Source organism: Pristiophorus japonicus, unplaced genomic scaffold, assembly GCF_044704955.1.
Source record: "Pristiophorus japonicus isolate sPriJap1 unplaced genomic scaffold, sPriJap1.hap1 HAP1_SCAFFOLD_1148, whole genome shotgun sequence".
In the NCBI taxonomy this organism is placed as follows: Eukaryota; Metazoa; Chordata; class Chondrichthyes; family Pristiophoridae; genus Pristiophorus; species Pristiophorus japonicus.
Genome location: NW_027250808.1, coordinates 1 through 18,153, shown reverse-complemented (window position 1 = coordinate 18,153; position 18,153 = coordinate 1). Strand labels below are relative to the sequence as shown.

General features: G+C 56.2%; 1 protein-coding gene across 1 annotated transcript in view; it reads left to right on the top strand.

Annotated features, from left to right (window-relative positions):
* The window catches only part of LOC139241874 (uncharacterized), a gene marked incomplete at its 3' end in the record, with an annotated part of 72,446 nt that extends 62,873 nt beyond the window's left edge, over positions 1 to 9,573 (top strand). Inside the window, exon 5 of the mRNA XM_070870112.1 lies at positions 9,424 to 9,573. Coding sequence (XP_070726213.1) covers positions 9,424 to 9,573 — 150 coding nt within the window. The remainder of the gene's footprint in view (positions 1 to 9,423) is intronic.
* Between the last annotated feature and the right edge of the window lie 8,580 nt (positions 9,574 to 18,153).

Sequence of the window (18,153 nt, the reverse complement as noted above, 5' to 3'; positions counted from 1 at the left end):
GATGACTGATCTCCCGGAGGGTGACACTGATCTCCCGAAGGGACACTGATCTCCCGGAGGGTGACACTGATCTCCCGGAGGGTGACACTGATCTCCCGCAGGTTGACACTGATCTCCCGGAGGGTGACTGATCTCCCGGAGGGACACTGCTCTCCCGGAGGGTGACTGATCTCCCGGAGGGTGACACTGATCTCCCGGAGGGTGACTGATCTCCCGGAGGGTGACTGATCTCCCGGAGGGTGACACTGATCTCCCGGAGGTTGACACTGATCTCCCGGAGGGTGACTGATCTCCCGGAGGGACACTGATCTCCCGGAGGGTGACTGACCTCCCGGAGGGTGACACTGATCTCCCGGAGGGTGACACTGATCTCCCGGTGGGTGACTGATCTCCCGGAGGGTGACTGATCTCCCGGAGGGTGACACTGATCTCCCGGAGGGTGGCACTGATCTCCCGGAGGGACACTGATCTCCCGGTGGGACACTGATCTCCCGGAGGGTGACACTGATCTCCCGGAGGGACACTGATCTCCCGGAGGTTGACTGATCTCCCGGAGGGACACTGATCTCCCGGAGGGACACTGATCTCGGGGAGGGTGACACTGATCTCTCCAGAGGGACACTGATCTCCCGGAGGGTGACACTGATCTCCCGGAGTGTGACTGATCTCCCGGAGGGTGACTGATCTCCCGGAGGGTGACACTGATCTCCCGGAGGGACACTGATCTCCCGGAGGGTGACTGATCTCCCGGAGGGTGACTGATCTCCCGGAGGGTGACACTGATCTCCCGGAGGTTGACACTGATCTCCCGGAGGGTGACTGATCTCCCGGAGGGACACTGATCTCCCGGAGGGTGGCACTGATCTCCCGGAGGGACACTGATCTCCCGGAGGGACACTGATCTCCCGGAGGGTGACACTGATCTCCCGGAGGGACACTGATCTCCCGGAGGTTGACTGATCTCCCGGAGGGACACTGATCTCCCGGAGGGACACTGATCTCGGGGAGGGTGACACTGATCTCTCCAGAGGGACACTGATCTCCCGGAGGGTGACACTGATCTCCCGGAGGGTGACTGATCTCCCGGAGGGTGACTGATCTCCCGGAGGGTGACACTGATCTCCCGGAGGGACACTGATCTCCCGGAGGGTGACTGATCTCCCGGAGGGTGACACTGATCTCCCGGAGGGACACTGATCTCCCGGAGGATGACTGATCTCCCGGAGGGACACTGATCTCCCGGAGGGTGACACTGATCTCCCGGAGAGTGACTGATCTCCCGGAGGGTGACACTGATCTCCCGGAGGGTGACACTGATCTCCCGGAGGGACACTGATCTCCCGGAGGGTGACACTGATCTCCCGGAGGGACACTGATCTCCCGGAGGGACACTGATCTCCCGGAGGGTGACACTGATCTCCCGGAGGGTGACACTGATCTCCCGGAGGGACACTGATCTCCCGGAGGGTGACACTGATCTCCCGGAGGGTGACACTGATCTCCCGGAGGATGACTGATCTCCCGGAGGGACACTGATCTCCCGGAGGGTGACTGATCTCCCGGAGGGTGACTGATCTCCCGGAGGGACACTGATCTCCCGGAGGGTGATCTCCCGGAGGGTGACTGATCTCCCGGAGAGACACTGATCTCCCGGAGGGTGACACTGATCTCCCGGAGGGACACTGATCTCCCGGAGGGTGACGCTGATCTCCCGGAGGGTGACACTGATCTCCCGGAGGGTGAATGATCTCCCGGAGGGACACTGATCTCCCGGAGGGTGACACTGATCTCCCGGAGGGACACTGATCTCCCGGAGGGTGACGCTGATCTCCCGGAGGGTGACGCTGATCACCCGGAGGGTGACACTGATCTCCCGGAGGGTGAATGATCTCCCGGAGGGTGACACTGATCTCCCGGAGGGACACTGATCTCCCGGAGGGTGACTGATCTCCCGGAGGGTGACACTGATCTCCCGGAGGGTGACACTGATCTCCCGGAGGGTGACACTGATCTCCCGGAGGGACACTGATCTCCCGGAGGGACACTGATCTCCCGGAGGGTGACACTGATCTCCCGGAGGGTGACTGATCTCCCGGAGGGACACTGATCTCCCGGAGTATGACTGATCTCCCGGAGGTTCACTGATCTCCCGGAGGGTGACACTGATCTCCCGTAGGATGACTGATCTCCCGGAGGGACACTGATCTCCCGGAGGGTGACTGATCTCCCGGAGGGTGACACTGATCTCCCGGAGGGTGACACTGATCTCCCGGAGGGTGACACTGATCTCCCGGAGGGTGACTGATCTCCCGGAGGGTGACGCTGATCTCCCGGAGGGTGACGCTGATCTCCCGGAAGGTGACACTGATCTCCCGGAGGGTGACTGATCTGCCGGAGGGTGACACTGATCTCCCGGAGGGTGACTGATCTCCCGGAGGGTGACACTGATCTCCCGGAGGTTGACACTGATCTCCCGGAGGGTGACACTGATCTCCCGGAGGGTGATCTCCCGGAGGGTGATCTCCCGGAGGGACACTGATCTCCCGGAGGGTGATCTCCCGGAGGGTGACACTGATCTCCCGGAGGGACACTGATCTCCCGGAGGGTGATCTCCCGGAGGGACACTGATCTCCCGGAGGGTGACACTGATCTGCCGGAGGGTGACACTGATCTCCCGGAGGGTGACTGATCTCCCGGAGGGTGATCTCCCGGAGGGTGACTGATCTCCCGGAGGGTGACACTGATCTCCCGGAGGGTGACACTGATCTCCCGGAGGGTGATCTCCCGGAGGGTGACACTGATCTCCCGGAGGGTGACTGATCTCCCGGAGCGGTGACTGATCTCCCGGAGGGTGACTGATCTCCCGGAGGGTGAATGATCTCCCGGAGGGACACTGATCTCCCGGAGGGTGACACTGATCTCCCGGAGGGTGAATGATCTCCCGGAGGGTGACTGATCTCCCGGAGGGTGACACTGATCTCCCGGAGGGTGAATGATCTCCCGGAGGGACACTGATCTCCCGGAGTGTGATCTCCCGGAGGGTGACTGATCTCCCGGAGAGTGACTGATCTCCCGGAGGGTGACACTGATCTCCCGGAGGGTGATCTCCCGGAGGGACACTGATCTCCCGGAGGGTGATCTCCCGGAGGGTGACACTGATCTCCCGGAGGGACACTGATCTCCCGGAGGGACACTGATCTCCCGGAGGGTGACACTGATCGCCCGGAGGGACACTGATCTCCCGGAGGGTGACACTGATCTCCCGGAGGGTGACTGATCTCCCGGAGGGACACTGATCTCCCGGAGGGTGACTGATCTCCCGGAGGGTGACACTGATCTCCTGGAGGGTGACACTGATCTCCCGGAGGGTGACTGATCTCCCGGAGGGACACTGATCTACCGGAGAGTGACACTGATCTCCCGGAGGGACACTGATCTCCCAGAGGGTGACACTGATCTCCCGGAGTGTGCCACTGATCTCCCGGAGGGTGCCACTGATCTCCCGGAGGGACACTGATCTCCCGGAGGGACACTGATCTCCCGGAGGGTGACACTGATCTCCCGGAGGGACACTGATCTCCCGGAGGGACACTGATCTCCCGGAGGGTGACACTGATCTCCCGGAGGGTGACACTGATCTCCCGGAGGGTGACTGATCTCCCGGAGGGACACTGATCTCCCGGAGAGTGCCTCTGATCTCCCGGAGGGACACTGATCTCCCGGAGCGTGACACTGATCTCCCGGAGGGTGACACTGATCTCCCGGAGGGTGCCACTGATCTCCCGGAGGGTGACACTGATCTCCTGGAGGGTGACTGATCTCCCGGAGGGTGACTGATCTCCCGGAGGGACACTGATCTCCCGGAGGGTGACGCTGATCTCCCGGAAGGTGACACTGATCTCCCGGAGGGTGATCTCCCGGAGGATGACACTGATCTCCCGGAGGGTGACTGATCTCCCGGAGGGACACTGATCTCCCGGAGGGTGATCTCCCGGAGGGTGACACTGATCTCCCGGAGGGTGACACTGATCTCCCGGAGGGTGACTGATCTCCCGGAGGGTGACACTGATCTCCCGGAGGTTGACTGATCTCCCGGAGGGTGACACTGATCTCCCGGAGGGTGACACTGATCTCCCGGAGGATGACTGATCTCCCGGAGGGACACTGATCTCCCGGAGGGTGACTGATCTCCCGGAGGGAAACTGATCTCCCGGAGGGTGACACTGATCTCCCGGAGGGTGACTGATCTCCCGGAGGGACACTGATCTCCCGGAGGGACACTGATCTCCCGGAGGGTGACGCTGATCTCCCGGAGGGTGACACTGATCTCCCGGAGGGTGACACTGATCTCCCGGAGGGTGATCTCCCGGAGGATGACACTGATCTCCCGGAGGGTGACTGATCTCCCGGAGGGACACTGATCTCCCGGAGGGTGATCTCCCGGAGGGTGACACTGATCTCCCGGAGGGTGACACTGATCTCCCGGAGGGTGATCTCCCGGAGGATGACACTGATCTCCCGGAGGGTGACTGATCTCCCGGAGGGTGACTGATCTCCCGGAGGTTGACTGATCTCCCGGAGGGTGACACTGATCTCCCGGAGGGTGACACTGATCTCCCGGAGGATGACTGATCTCCCGGAGGGACACTGATCTCCCGGAGGGTGACACTGATCTCCCGGAGGGTGACTGATCTCCCGGAGGGACACTGATCTCCCGGAGGGTGACACTGATCTCCCGGAGGGACACTGATCTCCCGGAGGGGGACACTGATCTCCCGGAGGGTGACACTGATCTCCCGGAGGGTGACGCTGATCTCCCGGAGGGACACTGATCTCCCGGAGGGTGACACTGATCTCCCGGAGGGTGACTGATCTCCCGGAGGGTGACACTGATCTCCCGGAGGTACACTGATCTCCCGGAGGGTGACTGATCTCCGGGAGGGTGACACTGATCTCCCGGAGGGACACTGATCTCCCGGAGGGACACTGATCTCCCGGAGGGTGACACTGATCTCCCGGAGGGTGACACTGATCTCCCGGAGGATGACTGATCTCCCGGAGGATGACTGATCTCCCGGAGGGTGACACTGATCTCCCGGAGGGACACTGATCTCCCGGAGGGTGACACTGATCTCCCGGAGGGTGACACTGATCTCCCGGTGGTTGACACTGATCTCCCGGAGGGTGACTGATCTCCCGGAGGGTGACTGATCTCCCGGAGGGTGACACTGATCTCCCGGAGGTTGACACTGATCTCCCGGAGGGTGACTGATCTCCCGGAGGGACACTGATCTCCCGGAGGGTGACACTGATCTCCCGGAGGGTGACACTGATCTCCCGGTGGGTGACTGATCTCCCGGAGGGTGACTGATCTCCCGGAGGGTGACACTGATCTCCCGGAGGGTGGCACTGATCTCCCGGAGGGACACTGATCTCCCGGAGGGACACTGATCTCCCGGAGGGTGACACTGATCTCCCGGAGGGACACTGATCCCCCGGAGGTTGACTGATCTCCCGGAGGGACACTGATCTCCCGGAGGGACACTGATCTCCAGGAGGATGACACTGATCTCTCCAGAGGGACACTGATCTCCCGGAGGGTGACACTGATCTCCCGGAGGGTGACTGATCTCCCGGAGGGTGACTGATCTCCCGGAGGGTGACACTGATCTCCCGGAGGGACACTGATCTCCCGGAGGGTGACTGATCTCCCGGAGGGTGACTGATCTCCCGGAGGGACACTGATCTCCCGGAGGATGACTGATCTCCCGGAGGGTGACACTGACCTCCCGGAGAGTGACTGATCTCCCGGAGGGTGACACTGATCTCCCGGAGGGTGACACTGATCTCCCGGAGGGACACTGATCTCCCGGAGGGTGACACTGATCTCCCGGAGGGACACTGATCTCCCGGAGGGACACTGATCTCCCGGAGGGTGACACTGATCTCCCGGAGGGTGACACTGATCTCCCGGAGGGTGACACTGATCTCCCGGAGGATGACTGATCTCCCGGAGGGACACTAATCTCCCGGAGGGTGACTGATCTCCCGGAGGGACACTGATCTCCCGGAGGGTGATCTCCCGGAGGGTGACTGATCTCCCGGAGGGACACTGATCACCCGGAGGGTGACACTGATCTCCCGGAGGGTGACACTGATCTCCCGGAGGGACACTGATCTCCCGGAGGGTGACGCTGATCTCCCGGAGGGTGACGCTGATCTCCCGGAGGGTGACACTGATCTCCCGGAGGGTGACACTGATCTCCCGGAGGGTGAATGATCTCCCGGAGGGTGACACTGATCTCCCGGAGGGACACTGATCTCCCGGAGGGACACTGATCTCCCGGAGGGTGACGCTGATCTCCCGGAGGGTGACGCTGATCTCCCGGAGGGTGACACTGATCTCGCGGAGGGTGACACTGATCTCCCGGAGGGCGAATGATCTCCCGGAGGGACACTGATCTCCCAGAGGGTGACACTGATCTCCCGGAGGGACACTGATCTCCCGGAGGGTGACACTGATCTCCCGGAGGGACACTGATCTCCCGGAGAGTGACTGATCTCCCGGAGGGTGACACTGATCTCCCGGAGGGACACTGATCTCCCGGAGAGTGACTGATCTCCCGGAGGGTGACACTGATCTCCCGGAGGGTGACACTGATCTCCCGGAGGGTGAATGATCTCCCGGAGGGTGACACTGATCTCCCGGAGGGACACTGATCTCCCGGAGGGACACTGATCTCCCGGAGGCACACTGATCTCCCGGAGGGTGACACTGATCTCCCGGAGGGTGACACTGATTCTCCGGAGGGTGACACTGATCTCCCAGAGGGTGACTGATCTCCCGGAGGGTGACACTGATCTCCCGGAGGGACACTGATCTCCCGGAGGGTGACACTGATCTCCCGGAGGGTGAATGATCTCCCGGAGGGTGACACTGATCTCCCGGAGGGACACTGATCTCCCGGAGGGTGACTGATCTCCCGGAGGGTGACACTGATCTCCCGGAGGGTGACACTGATCTCCCGGAGGGACACTGATCTCCCGGAGGGACACTGATCTCCTGGAGGGTGACACTGATCTCCCGGAGGGTGACTGATCTCCCGGAGGGACACTGATCTCCCGGAGGATGACTGATCTCCCGGAGGTTGACTGATCTCCCGGAGGGTGACACTGATCTCCCGGAGGGTGACACTGATCTCCCGGAGGATGACTGATCTCCCGGAGGGACACTGATCTCCCGGAGGGTGATTGATCTCCCGGAGGGTGACTGATCTCCCGGAGGGTGACACTGATCTCCCGGAGGGTGACACTGATCTCCCGGAGGGTGACTGATCTCCCGGAGGGTGACGCTGATCTCCCGGAGGGTGACGCTGATCTCCCGGAAGGTGACACTGATCTGCCGGAGGGTGACACTGATCTCCCGGAGGGTGACTGATCTCCCGGATGGTGACACTGATCTCCCGGAGGGTGACACTGATCTCCCGGAGGGTGATCTCCCGGAGGGTGATCTCCCGGAGGGACACTGATCTCCCGGAGGGTGATCTCCCGGAGGGTGACACTGATCTCCCGGAGGGATACTGATCTCCCGGAGGGTGATCTCGGGGAGGGACACTGATCTCCCGGAGGGTGACTGATCTCCCGGAGGGACACTGATCTCCCGGAGGGTGACACTGATCTCCCGGAGGGTGACACTGATCTCCCGGAGGGTGACTGATCTCCCGGAGGGTGACTGATCTCCCGGAGAGTGACACTGATCTCCCGGAGGGTGACACTGATCTCCCGGAGGGACACTGATCTCCCGGAGGGGCACTGATCTCCCGGAGGGTGACTGATCTCCCGGAGGGTGACACTGATCTCCCGGAGGGTGACACTGATCTCCCGGAGGGTGACACTGATCTCCCGGAGGGTGACTGATCTCCCGGTGGGTGATCTCCCGGAGGGTGACACTGATCTCCCGGAGGGTGACACTGATCTCCCGGAGGGTGACTGATCTCCCGGAGGGTGATCTCCCGGAGGGTGACACTGATCTCCCGGAGGGTGACTGATCTCCCGGAGGGTGACTGATCTCCCGGAGGGACACTGATCTCCCGGAGGGACACTGATCTCCCGGAGGGTGACACTGATCTCCCGGAGGGTGACACTGATCCCCCGGAGGGACACTGATCTCCCGGAGGGTGACACTGATCTCCCGGTGGGACACTGATCTCCGGGAGAGTGACATCTCCCGGAGGGTGACACTGATCTCCCGGAGGGACACTGATCTCCCGGAAGTTGGGGAAGTCCAGAACCAGGGGTCACGGTCTAAGGATAAGGGGTAAGCCATTTAGGACCGAGATGCGGAGGAACTTCTTCACCCAGAGAGTGGTGAACCTGTGGAATTCTCTACCACAGAAAGTTGTTGAGGCCAATTCACTAAATATATTCAAAAAGGAGTTAGATGAGGTCCTTACTGCTAGGGGGATCAAGGGGTATGGCGAGAAAGCAGGAATGGGGTACTGAAGTTGAATGTTCAGCCATGAACTCATTGAATGGAGGTGCAGGCTAGAAGGGCCGAATGGCCTACTCCTGCACCTATTTTCTATGTTTCTATGTTTCTATGACACTGATCTCCCGGAGGGTGACACTGATCTCCCGGTGGGACACTGATCTCCGGGAGAGTGACTGATCTCCCGGAGGGTGACACTGATCTCCCGGAGGGACACTGATCTCCCGGAGGGTGACACTGATCTCCCGGAGGGTGAATGATCTCCCGGAGGGACACTGATCTCCCGGAGGGTGACACTGATCTCCCGGAGGGACACTGATCTCCCGGAGGGTGACACTGATCTCCCGGAGGGTGACACTGATCTCCCGGAGGGTGACACTGATCTCCCGGAGGGACACTGATCTCCCGGAGGGTGACACTGATCTCCCGGAGGGTGACTGATCTCCCGGAGGGACACTGATCTCCCGGAGGGACACTGATCTCCCGGAGGGACACTGATCTCCCGGAGGGTGACACTGATCTCCCGGAGGGTGACTGATCTCCCGGAGGGTGACTGATCTCCCGGAGGGTGACACTGATCTCCTGGAGGGTGACTGATCTCCCGGAGGGTGATCTCCCGGAGGATGACACTGATCTCCCGGAGGGTGACACTGATCTCCCGGAGGGTGACACTGATCTCCCGGAGGGTGACTGATCTCCCGGAGGGTGATCTCCCGGAGGGACACTGATCCACCGGAGGGTGACACTGATCTCCCGGAGGGTGACTGATCTTCCGGAGGGTGATCTCCCGACGGGTGACACTGATCTCCCGGAGCGGAGCGTGGGGAAGGTGCAGGAGTCACGGAGCCACAATGCGTGTTGTGCGATGTCTACGTCACTCACTGAGGGTCCGTGCCCCAGTCAATGTTTCTCACATATTCCCCTTTCCATGGCAGATCGGTTGGTGTGGGGCAAGTGGTCGCCATGGTCACCGTGCAGCGTGTCGTGTGGAGGTGGGGAGCAGATCCGGACTCGCTCCTGTCTCATCCCACCGTGTGACGGCTTCCCGGCCCAGAGTAAAACCTGCCGGACCCAGGTCTGCCTCGGTGAGTCTGTAATTGGTTCCCCCGCTGAGTGATCTGTGCACACTCTGCCCCCTCTCCCCCGACTCAATACTCAGGCCTCAGAGCGACATCAGCTCGTCACTCTCCCCTCACTCCCCCCTCACTCCTGTCCCTCACTCTCCCCTCCCCCCTCAATCTCCCCTCCCCCCTCAATCTCCTCCCCTGCCCTTCCCCCTCACTCTCCTCACCCCACCACTCTCCTCACCCCCTCACTCTCCTCACCCCCTCACTCTCCTCAACCCCTCACTCTCCTCAACCCCTCACTCTCCTCACCCCCTCACTCTCCTCAACCCCTCACTCTCCTCACCCCCTCACTCTCCTCACCCCCTCGTGATCTCTCCCCCTCGCCCGCTCTCCCCCTCCCGCCCTCTCCCCCTCCCTCGCCCTCTCCCCCTCCCTCGTGCTCTCCCCCTCCCTCGCTCGCTCTTTCCCTCTCGCTCGCTCTCTCCCCCTGACTCTCTCCCTCACTCCCCCTCGCGCTCTCTCCCTCACTCCCCCTCGCGCTCTCTCCCTCTCGGTCTCGCTCCCTCACTCCCCCTCGCGCTCTCTCCCTCACTCCCCCTCGCGCTCTCTCCCTCACTCCCCCTCGCGCTCTCTCCCTCACTCCCCCTCGCGCTCTCTCCCTCTCGGTCTCGCTCCCTCACTCCCCCTCACCCCACCTCCCTGCCTCCCTCCCACACAGTCTGGTTGCTCTCTCTGACTGTCCACCTTACGGAGCCAATGCTGGAGGGGGCAGTGGGTTCGAGAAAATAATTGCACTAAAGACCGACAAAACCCCAGGACCTGATGGGTTCCCCCCAGAATTCCATTACACGGGAGATACGGCCCAGAAACAGGCCGTTCGGCCCGACCAGTCCATGCCAGCGTTTATACTCCACTCGAGCCTCCTCCCGTCTTTCCCCATCTAAATCTATCACCATAACCCTCTATTCCCTTCTCCCTCATAGACTTATCCAGCCTCCCCTTAAATGCATTGATACTATTCACCTCAACCCCTCCCTGTGGCAGTGAGTTCCACATTCTCACCGCTCTCTGGGTAAAGAAGTTTCTCCTGAATTCCCTGTTGGATTTCTGGGTGATTATCTTATATTGATGGCCTCTAGTTATGCTCTTCCCCACAAGTGGAAACATTCTCTCTGTATCCACCCTATCAAAACCTCTCATCATTTTAAAGACCTCTATTAGGTCACCCCTCAGCCTTCTTTTTTCAAGAGTAAAGAGACCCAGCCTGTTCATCCTGTCCTGATAGATATACCCTCACATTTCTGGTATCATCCTTGTAAACCTTCTCTGCACCCTCTCCAGTGCCTCTATATCCTTTTTATAATATGGTGACCAGAACTGTACGCAGTGCTCTGTGGTCTAACCAAGATTCCATACAGGTTTAACATAACTTCCCTACTTTTCAATTCTTTCCCTCACATTTATCTTGTCATGTATCTCACATTACTGTATATAACTGTACTTACCAAGCTATACATGACTGTAACTGGATAGGACCTGCAACAATAAGCATACCTTACCACCAGGAGACACTCCATACCTGTCCCACTGAGGTATATAAAGAGAGTCTCAGGCAAGTGCAGCACTGGAGAGCTGGAATTAAAGGTGCAGGCCCTGAGTGACCCTGACTTCAGCCTGTGTCTCGTGTAGGTCAGTACATTCGAGTCAGGACTTTACAGTGGCGACGAGTTACGGGGTTACAGAATTCACAGAATGGCTACCAATAGCACAGATGAGAAATACAATGCTGGAGATAATTGGGAGGACTTTATAGAAAGGCTCCAGCAAAGCTTTGTAACCAAAGACTGGTTAGGCGATAATAAGGCAGACAAGAGAAGAGCCCATCTCTTGACCAGCTGTGGCTCGAAAACATACACTTTAATGAAAGACCTGTTGGCACCCGAGAAACCAGCAAGCAAGTCGTTTGAGGAGTTAAGCACACTGGTAAGAGACCACCTGAAGCCAGCGAGCAGCCTACACATGGCCAGACACAGGTTCTACAACTACAGACGCTGTGTGGGCCAGAGCATACCCGACTTCGTGGCGGAACTTCCGAGGCTGGCTAGTTCATGTGAGTTCTCCGATGAACTAAGGGGAGAAGTACTGAGAGGTTTTTGTATTGAAGGAATAGACCAAGCAGGCTTATTCCGAAAGCTTATAGAGACTAAGAACTTGACTCTAGAGGCAGCAGCACTGGTCGCACAGACGTTCTTGGCAGGCGAAGAAGAAACGAGGCTGATCTATACTTCGGGTCCGACAACCAACGAGGCATCGGAACAAGGGGTTCACATTGTGAAACAAACCGCTACCCCCACACACAGACAAAGGCAGGAGAGCAGGCCTTCAACAGCAGACAGTGGCACCAGAAGCCACCAAAACCAAGGGCCACATGAACGGCCGATCACACCTCATCAACCCACAATGTGAGCAATCAACAACAGATTGAGAGAAGCTCAAGGGAGATCAGCCAGACGCAGCTCATCCTTCGCCACCAATGGAAACGGTCTGTGTTGGAGATGTGGGGGAAGGCACTCAACCAGGGTGTGTCGATTTCAGCAAGCCATTGCAGAAAATGCAACTACACAGGACATCTGGCTCGCATGTGCAGAAAAACAGCAGCTCGGCTGGTAGACATAGAGACATAGAAAATAGGTGCAGGAGTAGGCCATTCGGCCCTTCTAGCCTGCACCGCCATTCAATGGGTTCATGGCTGAACATGCAACTTCAGTACCCCATTCCTGCTTTCTCACCATACCCCTTGATCCCCCGAGTAGTAAGGACTACATCTAACTCCTTTTTGAATATATTTAGTGAATTGGCCTCAACAACTTTCTGTGGTAGAGAATTCCACAGGTTCACCACTCTCTGGGTGAAGAAATTTCTCCTCATCTCAGTCCTAAATGGCTTACCCCTTATCCTTAGACTGTGACCCCTGGTTCTGGACTTCCCCAACATTGGGAACATTCTTCCTGCATCTAACCTGCCTAAACCCATCAGAATTTTAAACGTTTCTATGAGGTCCCCTCTCATTCTTCTGAACTCCAGTGAATACAAGCCCAGTTGATCCAGTCTTTCTTGATATGTCAGTCCCGCCATCCCGGGAATCAGTCTGGTGAACCTTCGCTGCACTCCCTCAATAGCAAGAATGTCCTTCCTCAAGTTAGGAGACCAAAACTGTACACAATGCTCCAGGTGTGGCCTCACCAAGGCCCTGTACAACTGTAGCAACACCTCCCTGCCCCTGTACTCAAATCCCCTCGCTATGAAGGCCAACATGCCATTTGATTTCTTAACCGCCTGCTGTACCTGCATGCCAACCTTCAATGACTGATGTACCATGACACCCAGGTCTCGTTACACCTCCCCTTTTCCTAATCTGTCACCATTCAGATAATAATCCGTCTCTCTGTTTTTACCACCCAAGTGGATAACCTCACATTTATCCACATTTTACTTCATCTGCCATGCATTTGCCCACTCACCTCACCTATCCAAGTCACTCTGCAGCCTCATAGCATCCTCCTCGCAACTCACACTGCCACCCAACTTAGTGTCATCCGCACTTTTGGAGATACTACATTTAATCCCCTCGTGGCCAAATCATTAATGTACAGTGTAAACAGCTGGGGCCCCAGCACAGAACCTTGCGGTACCCCACTAGTCACTGCCTCCCATTCTGAAAAGTCCCCATTTACTCCTACTCTTTGCTTCCTGTCTGACAACCAGTTCTCAATCCACGTCAGCACACTACCCCCAATCCCATGTGCTTTAACTTTACACATTAATCGCTTGTGTGGAACCTTGTTGAAAGCCTTCTGAAAGTCCAAATACACCACAACAACCGGTTCTCCCTTGTCCAGTCTACTGGAAACATCCTCAAAAAATTGCAGAAGATTTGTCAAGCATGATTTCCCTTTCACAAATCCATGCTGACTTGGACCTATCATGTCACCTCTTTCCAAATGCGCTGCTATGACATCCTTAATAATTGATTCCATCATTTTACCACTACCGATGTCAGGCTGACCGGTCTATAATTCCCTGTTTTCTCTCTCCCTCCTTTTTTAAAAAGTGGGGTTACATTGGCTACCCTCCACTCCATAGGAACTGATCCAGTCAATGGAATGTTGGAAAATGACTGTCAATGCATCCGCTATTTCCAAGGCCACCTCCTTAAGTACTCTGGGATGCAGTCCATCAGGTCCTGGGGATTTATCGGCCTTCAATCCCATCAATTTCCCCAACACAATTTCCCGACTAATAAGGATTTCCCTCAGTTCCTCCTCCTTACTAGACCCTCTGATCCCTTTGATATCCGGAAGGTTATTTGTGTCCTCCTCAGTGAATACCGAACCAAAGTACTTGTTCAATTGGTCTGCCATTTCTTTGTTCCCAGTTATGACTTCCCCTAATTCTGACTGCAGGGGACCTACGTTTGTCTTTACTAACCTTTTTCTCTTTACATATCTATATCTATATGCGAGAGGATTAATTAGCAATCTCGTTGTGCGAGGCCCCTTGGGGAAGAGTGACCATAATATGGTGGAATTCTGCATTAGGATGGAGAATGAAATAGTTAATTCAGAGACCATGGTCCAGAACTTAAAGAAGGGTAACTTTGAAGGTATGAGGCGTGAATTGGCTAGGATAGATTGGTGAATGATACTTAAGGGGTTGACTGTGGATGGGCAATGGCAGACATTTAGAGACCGCATGGATGAACTACAACAATTGTACATCCCTGTCTGGCGTAAAAATAAAAAAGGGATGGTGGCTCAACTGTGGCTATCAAGGGAAATCAGAGATAGTATTAAAGCCAAGGAAGTGGCATACAAATTGGCCAGAAATAGCAGTGAACCCGGGGACTGGGAGAAATTTAGAACTCAGCAGAGGAGGACAAAGGGTTTGATTAGGGCAGGGAAAATAGAGTACGAGAGGAAGCTTGCAGGGAACATTAAGACGGAAAGGTCGGAAAGCGGACCAGAAGACATTTGGAACAGTGCACGGGACGCCGAGGTACAGTGGGTTAACACGATCAATGTCCACTGTTCTTACACCAAGACGCCTCCAATTAAGATGAGGGTTCTACTCAACGGGATACCCGTCAACATGGAACTGGACACGGGGGCCAGTCAATCCCTCATGAGCATTCAACAATTTGAACAGCTGTGGCCGCACAAAAGCAACAGACCAAAACTCACAAAGATCGACACCAAACTAAGGACCTATACTAAAGAAATCGTCCCAGTCCTTGGCAGCACCATGCTCTCAGTCACACACAAAGGGACAGTGAACCGACTTCCCCTGTGGATTGTCCCCGAGATCTCCCAGCCCTGTTGGGGAGAAGCTGGTGAGCAGAACTTAATTGGAAATGAGATGATGTTCACGCCATGTCGTCAGAGGAACGGACCTCCTGCTCAACAGTTCTAAGCCATTTTCAACATCTCTTTCAGCCAGGTGTGGGCACCTTCAAAGGGGCTAAAGTTAGAATCTACATCTCACAGAATGCCAGACCGGTCCATCACAAGGTTAGAGCTGTGCCTTATGTGATGAGGGAAAAGATTGAAAACGAACTGGACCGGCTTCTGCGGGAAGGCATTATATCACCTGTGGAATTCAGAGACTGAGCAAGTCCCATCGTCCCAGTCATGAAGCCTGATGGATCGGAGTGAATCTGTGGGGACTACAAATCTACCATAAACAGAGTCTCCCTACAGGACCAGTACCCGCTGCCCAGAGCGGAGGACTTATTTGCCACGTTGGCTGGAGGTAAACTTTTCACGAAACTTGACCTCACATCTGTGTATATGACGCAAGAACTGACCGAAGAGTCTAAGCTACTCACCACCATCAACACACATCGAGGCCTTTTCATGTACAATCGATGCCCATTCAGCATCAGGTCGGCAACTGCCATATTCCAGCGCAACATGGAGAGTCTGCTCAAGTCCATCCCAGGGACGGTTATGTTTCAAGATGACATATTCATCACGGGCAGGGACACCGACTCCCATCTCCGCAATCTTGAGGAAGTACTAAGTCGATTGGATCGGGTAGGCCTAAGAGTTAAGAAATCCAAGTGCCTGTTTCTCGCACCCGAGGTTGAATTTTTGAGCAGAAGGATTGCCGCTGATGGAATCCGCCCAACAGAGTCCAAAACAGAAGCGATTCGCCTGGCACCCAGGCCCCGGAATGTCTCAGAACTGCGTGCCTTTCTCGGGCTACTCAATTACTTTGGGAACTTTATGCAGAACTTAAGCACGCTGCTGGAGCCTCTCCATGTGCTACTCAGGAAGGGGTGCGATTGGTTTTGGGGGGACGCCCAGGAACGCGCCTTCAATAAGGCACGCAACCTTCTGTGTTCCAACAGTGTTTTGACTTTCTTTGACCCAGGTAAAAAGCTAGTTCTCACATGCGATGCGTCAGCGTACGGGGTCGAGTGCGTTTTACAACATGTCAATAGTGCGGGCAAATTACAACCCATAGCTTATGCCTCCAGGTCACTTTCGCGGGCGGAGCGCGGGTACGGAATGGTAGAGAAGGAGGCGCTCGCGTGCGTGTACGGTGTCAAAAAGATGCACCAATACCTTTTCGGGGCCAAGTTCGCGTTAGAAACCGACCACAAGCCCCTCACGTCCCTCCTATCTGAGTGCAAGGCAATAAACGCCAACGCCTCGGCGCGAATTCAACGGTGGGCACTCATGCTGGCGTCCTACGACTATACCATAAGGCACAGACCAGGCACAGACAACTGTGCCGACGCGCTCAGCAGGCTACCCCTGGCGACCACGGAAGGGTCCGATGAACAGGACTGTGAGATGGTCATGGCAATCAATGCCTTTGAGTCCACAGGTTCGCCCATGACGGCTCGCCAAATCAGAGCCTGGTCGGCCAGCGACCCCACGTTATCTCTAGTTAAAAGATGTGTCCTAACCGGTGACTGGGCAGAGGCTCGCGATGCCTGCCCCGAGGAATTAAAACCCTTTCACAGGCGCATGCATGAGCTATCACTATAGGCAGACTGCCTGATGTGGGGCAGCCGAGTAGTTATGCCTCTGCGAGGCAGAGAGGCATTTGTCCGGGAGCTCCATCACGAGCACCCGGGGATCGTTCTCATGAAGGCTATAGGCAGATCCCACGTCTGGTGGCCTGGCATTGACATGGACTTGGAGCTCTGCGTCCGAAGGTGCACCATTTGTGCCCAACTCAGTAATGCCCCCAGGGAGGCCCCCCTAAACCGTGGTCGCGGGTGCATGTAGACTATGCGGGCCCATTCATGGGCAAAATGTTCCTCATAGTCGTTGATGCATTTTCAAAATGGATCGAGTGCACCATTTTAAACTCGAGCACCACCTCCACCACTGTGGAGAGCCTTAGAACCATGCTTGCAATGCACAGCATTCCTGACATATTGGTCAGTCATAGTGGTCCGTGCTTCACCAGCGCAGAATTTCACGATTTTATAGTTGACCATGGTATAAATCACGTTAAGACGGCACCTTTCAAGCCGGCCTCCAATGGCCAGGCGGAGTGAGCAGTGCAGATCATTAAACAAGGCATGCTCAGAATCCAAGGTCCCATGCTGCAGAGCCGCCTGTCGCGACTGCTGCTGGCATACAGATCTCGTCCGCACTCGTTGACTGGGGTTCCCCCTGCGCAACTATTGATGAAACAAACCTTAAAGACTAGGCTCTCGTTAATCCTCCCAGACATGCATGAAATTGTTGAGGCAAAGCGCCGGAAGCTAACTGAGTACCATGACCAAAATTCGAGGGGGAGGTGGAATGAGATAGGGGACAAAGTGTTTGTGCTAAACTATGGCAGGGGTCGCAAATGGCTTGCAGGGACAGTAACAGGCAAAGAGGGAAACAGGCTACTGGTTGTACAAATGGACAAATGGCCAAACCTGCCGGAGGCATGTAGACCAAGTAAAAAGTAGATTCACTGATAACACTGAAGAACCAGAGGCAGACTACAATGTGGAACTCACACCACACCTGGTGGACAGACAGGTGGAACAACCTGAGGAAAGGGCAGTCTCAACAGACAGCCCAGGCGAGATACCAGCAATCACACCGAACGATAAACAGGCACCAAGGCAAACAACTGAACCACAACTAAGACGCTCCATGCGAGAGCGCAGACCACCTGAGAGACTGAATCTATAAAGGCAATGAGACCTTGGGGGAGGGTGATGACATGTATCTCACATTACTGTATATAACTGTACTTAACATGCTATACATGACTGTAACTGGATATGACCTGTAACAATAAGCATACCTTACCACCAGGGGTGCACTTGCAGGAGACACTCCATACCTGTCCCACTGAGGTATATAAAGGGAGATCTCAGGCAAGTGCAGCACTGGAGAGCTGGAATTAAAGGTGCAGGCCCTGAGTGACCCTGACTTCAGCATGTGTCTGGTGTAAGTCAGTACATTAGAGTCAGGACTTAACATATCTGTGTTGAACTTCATTTGCTGATTATATGCCCATTCTGCAAGTTTATTAATGTCCCCCTGTAATGTGTCGCAGCCCCCTCAGTATTGACTCGCC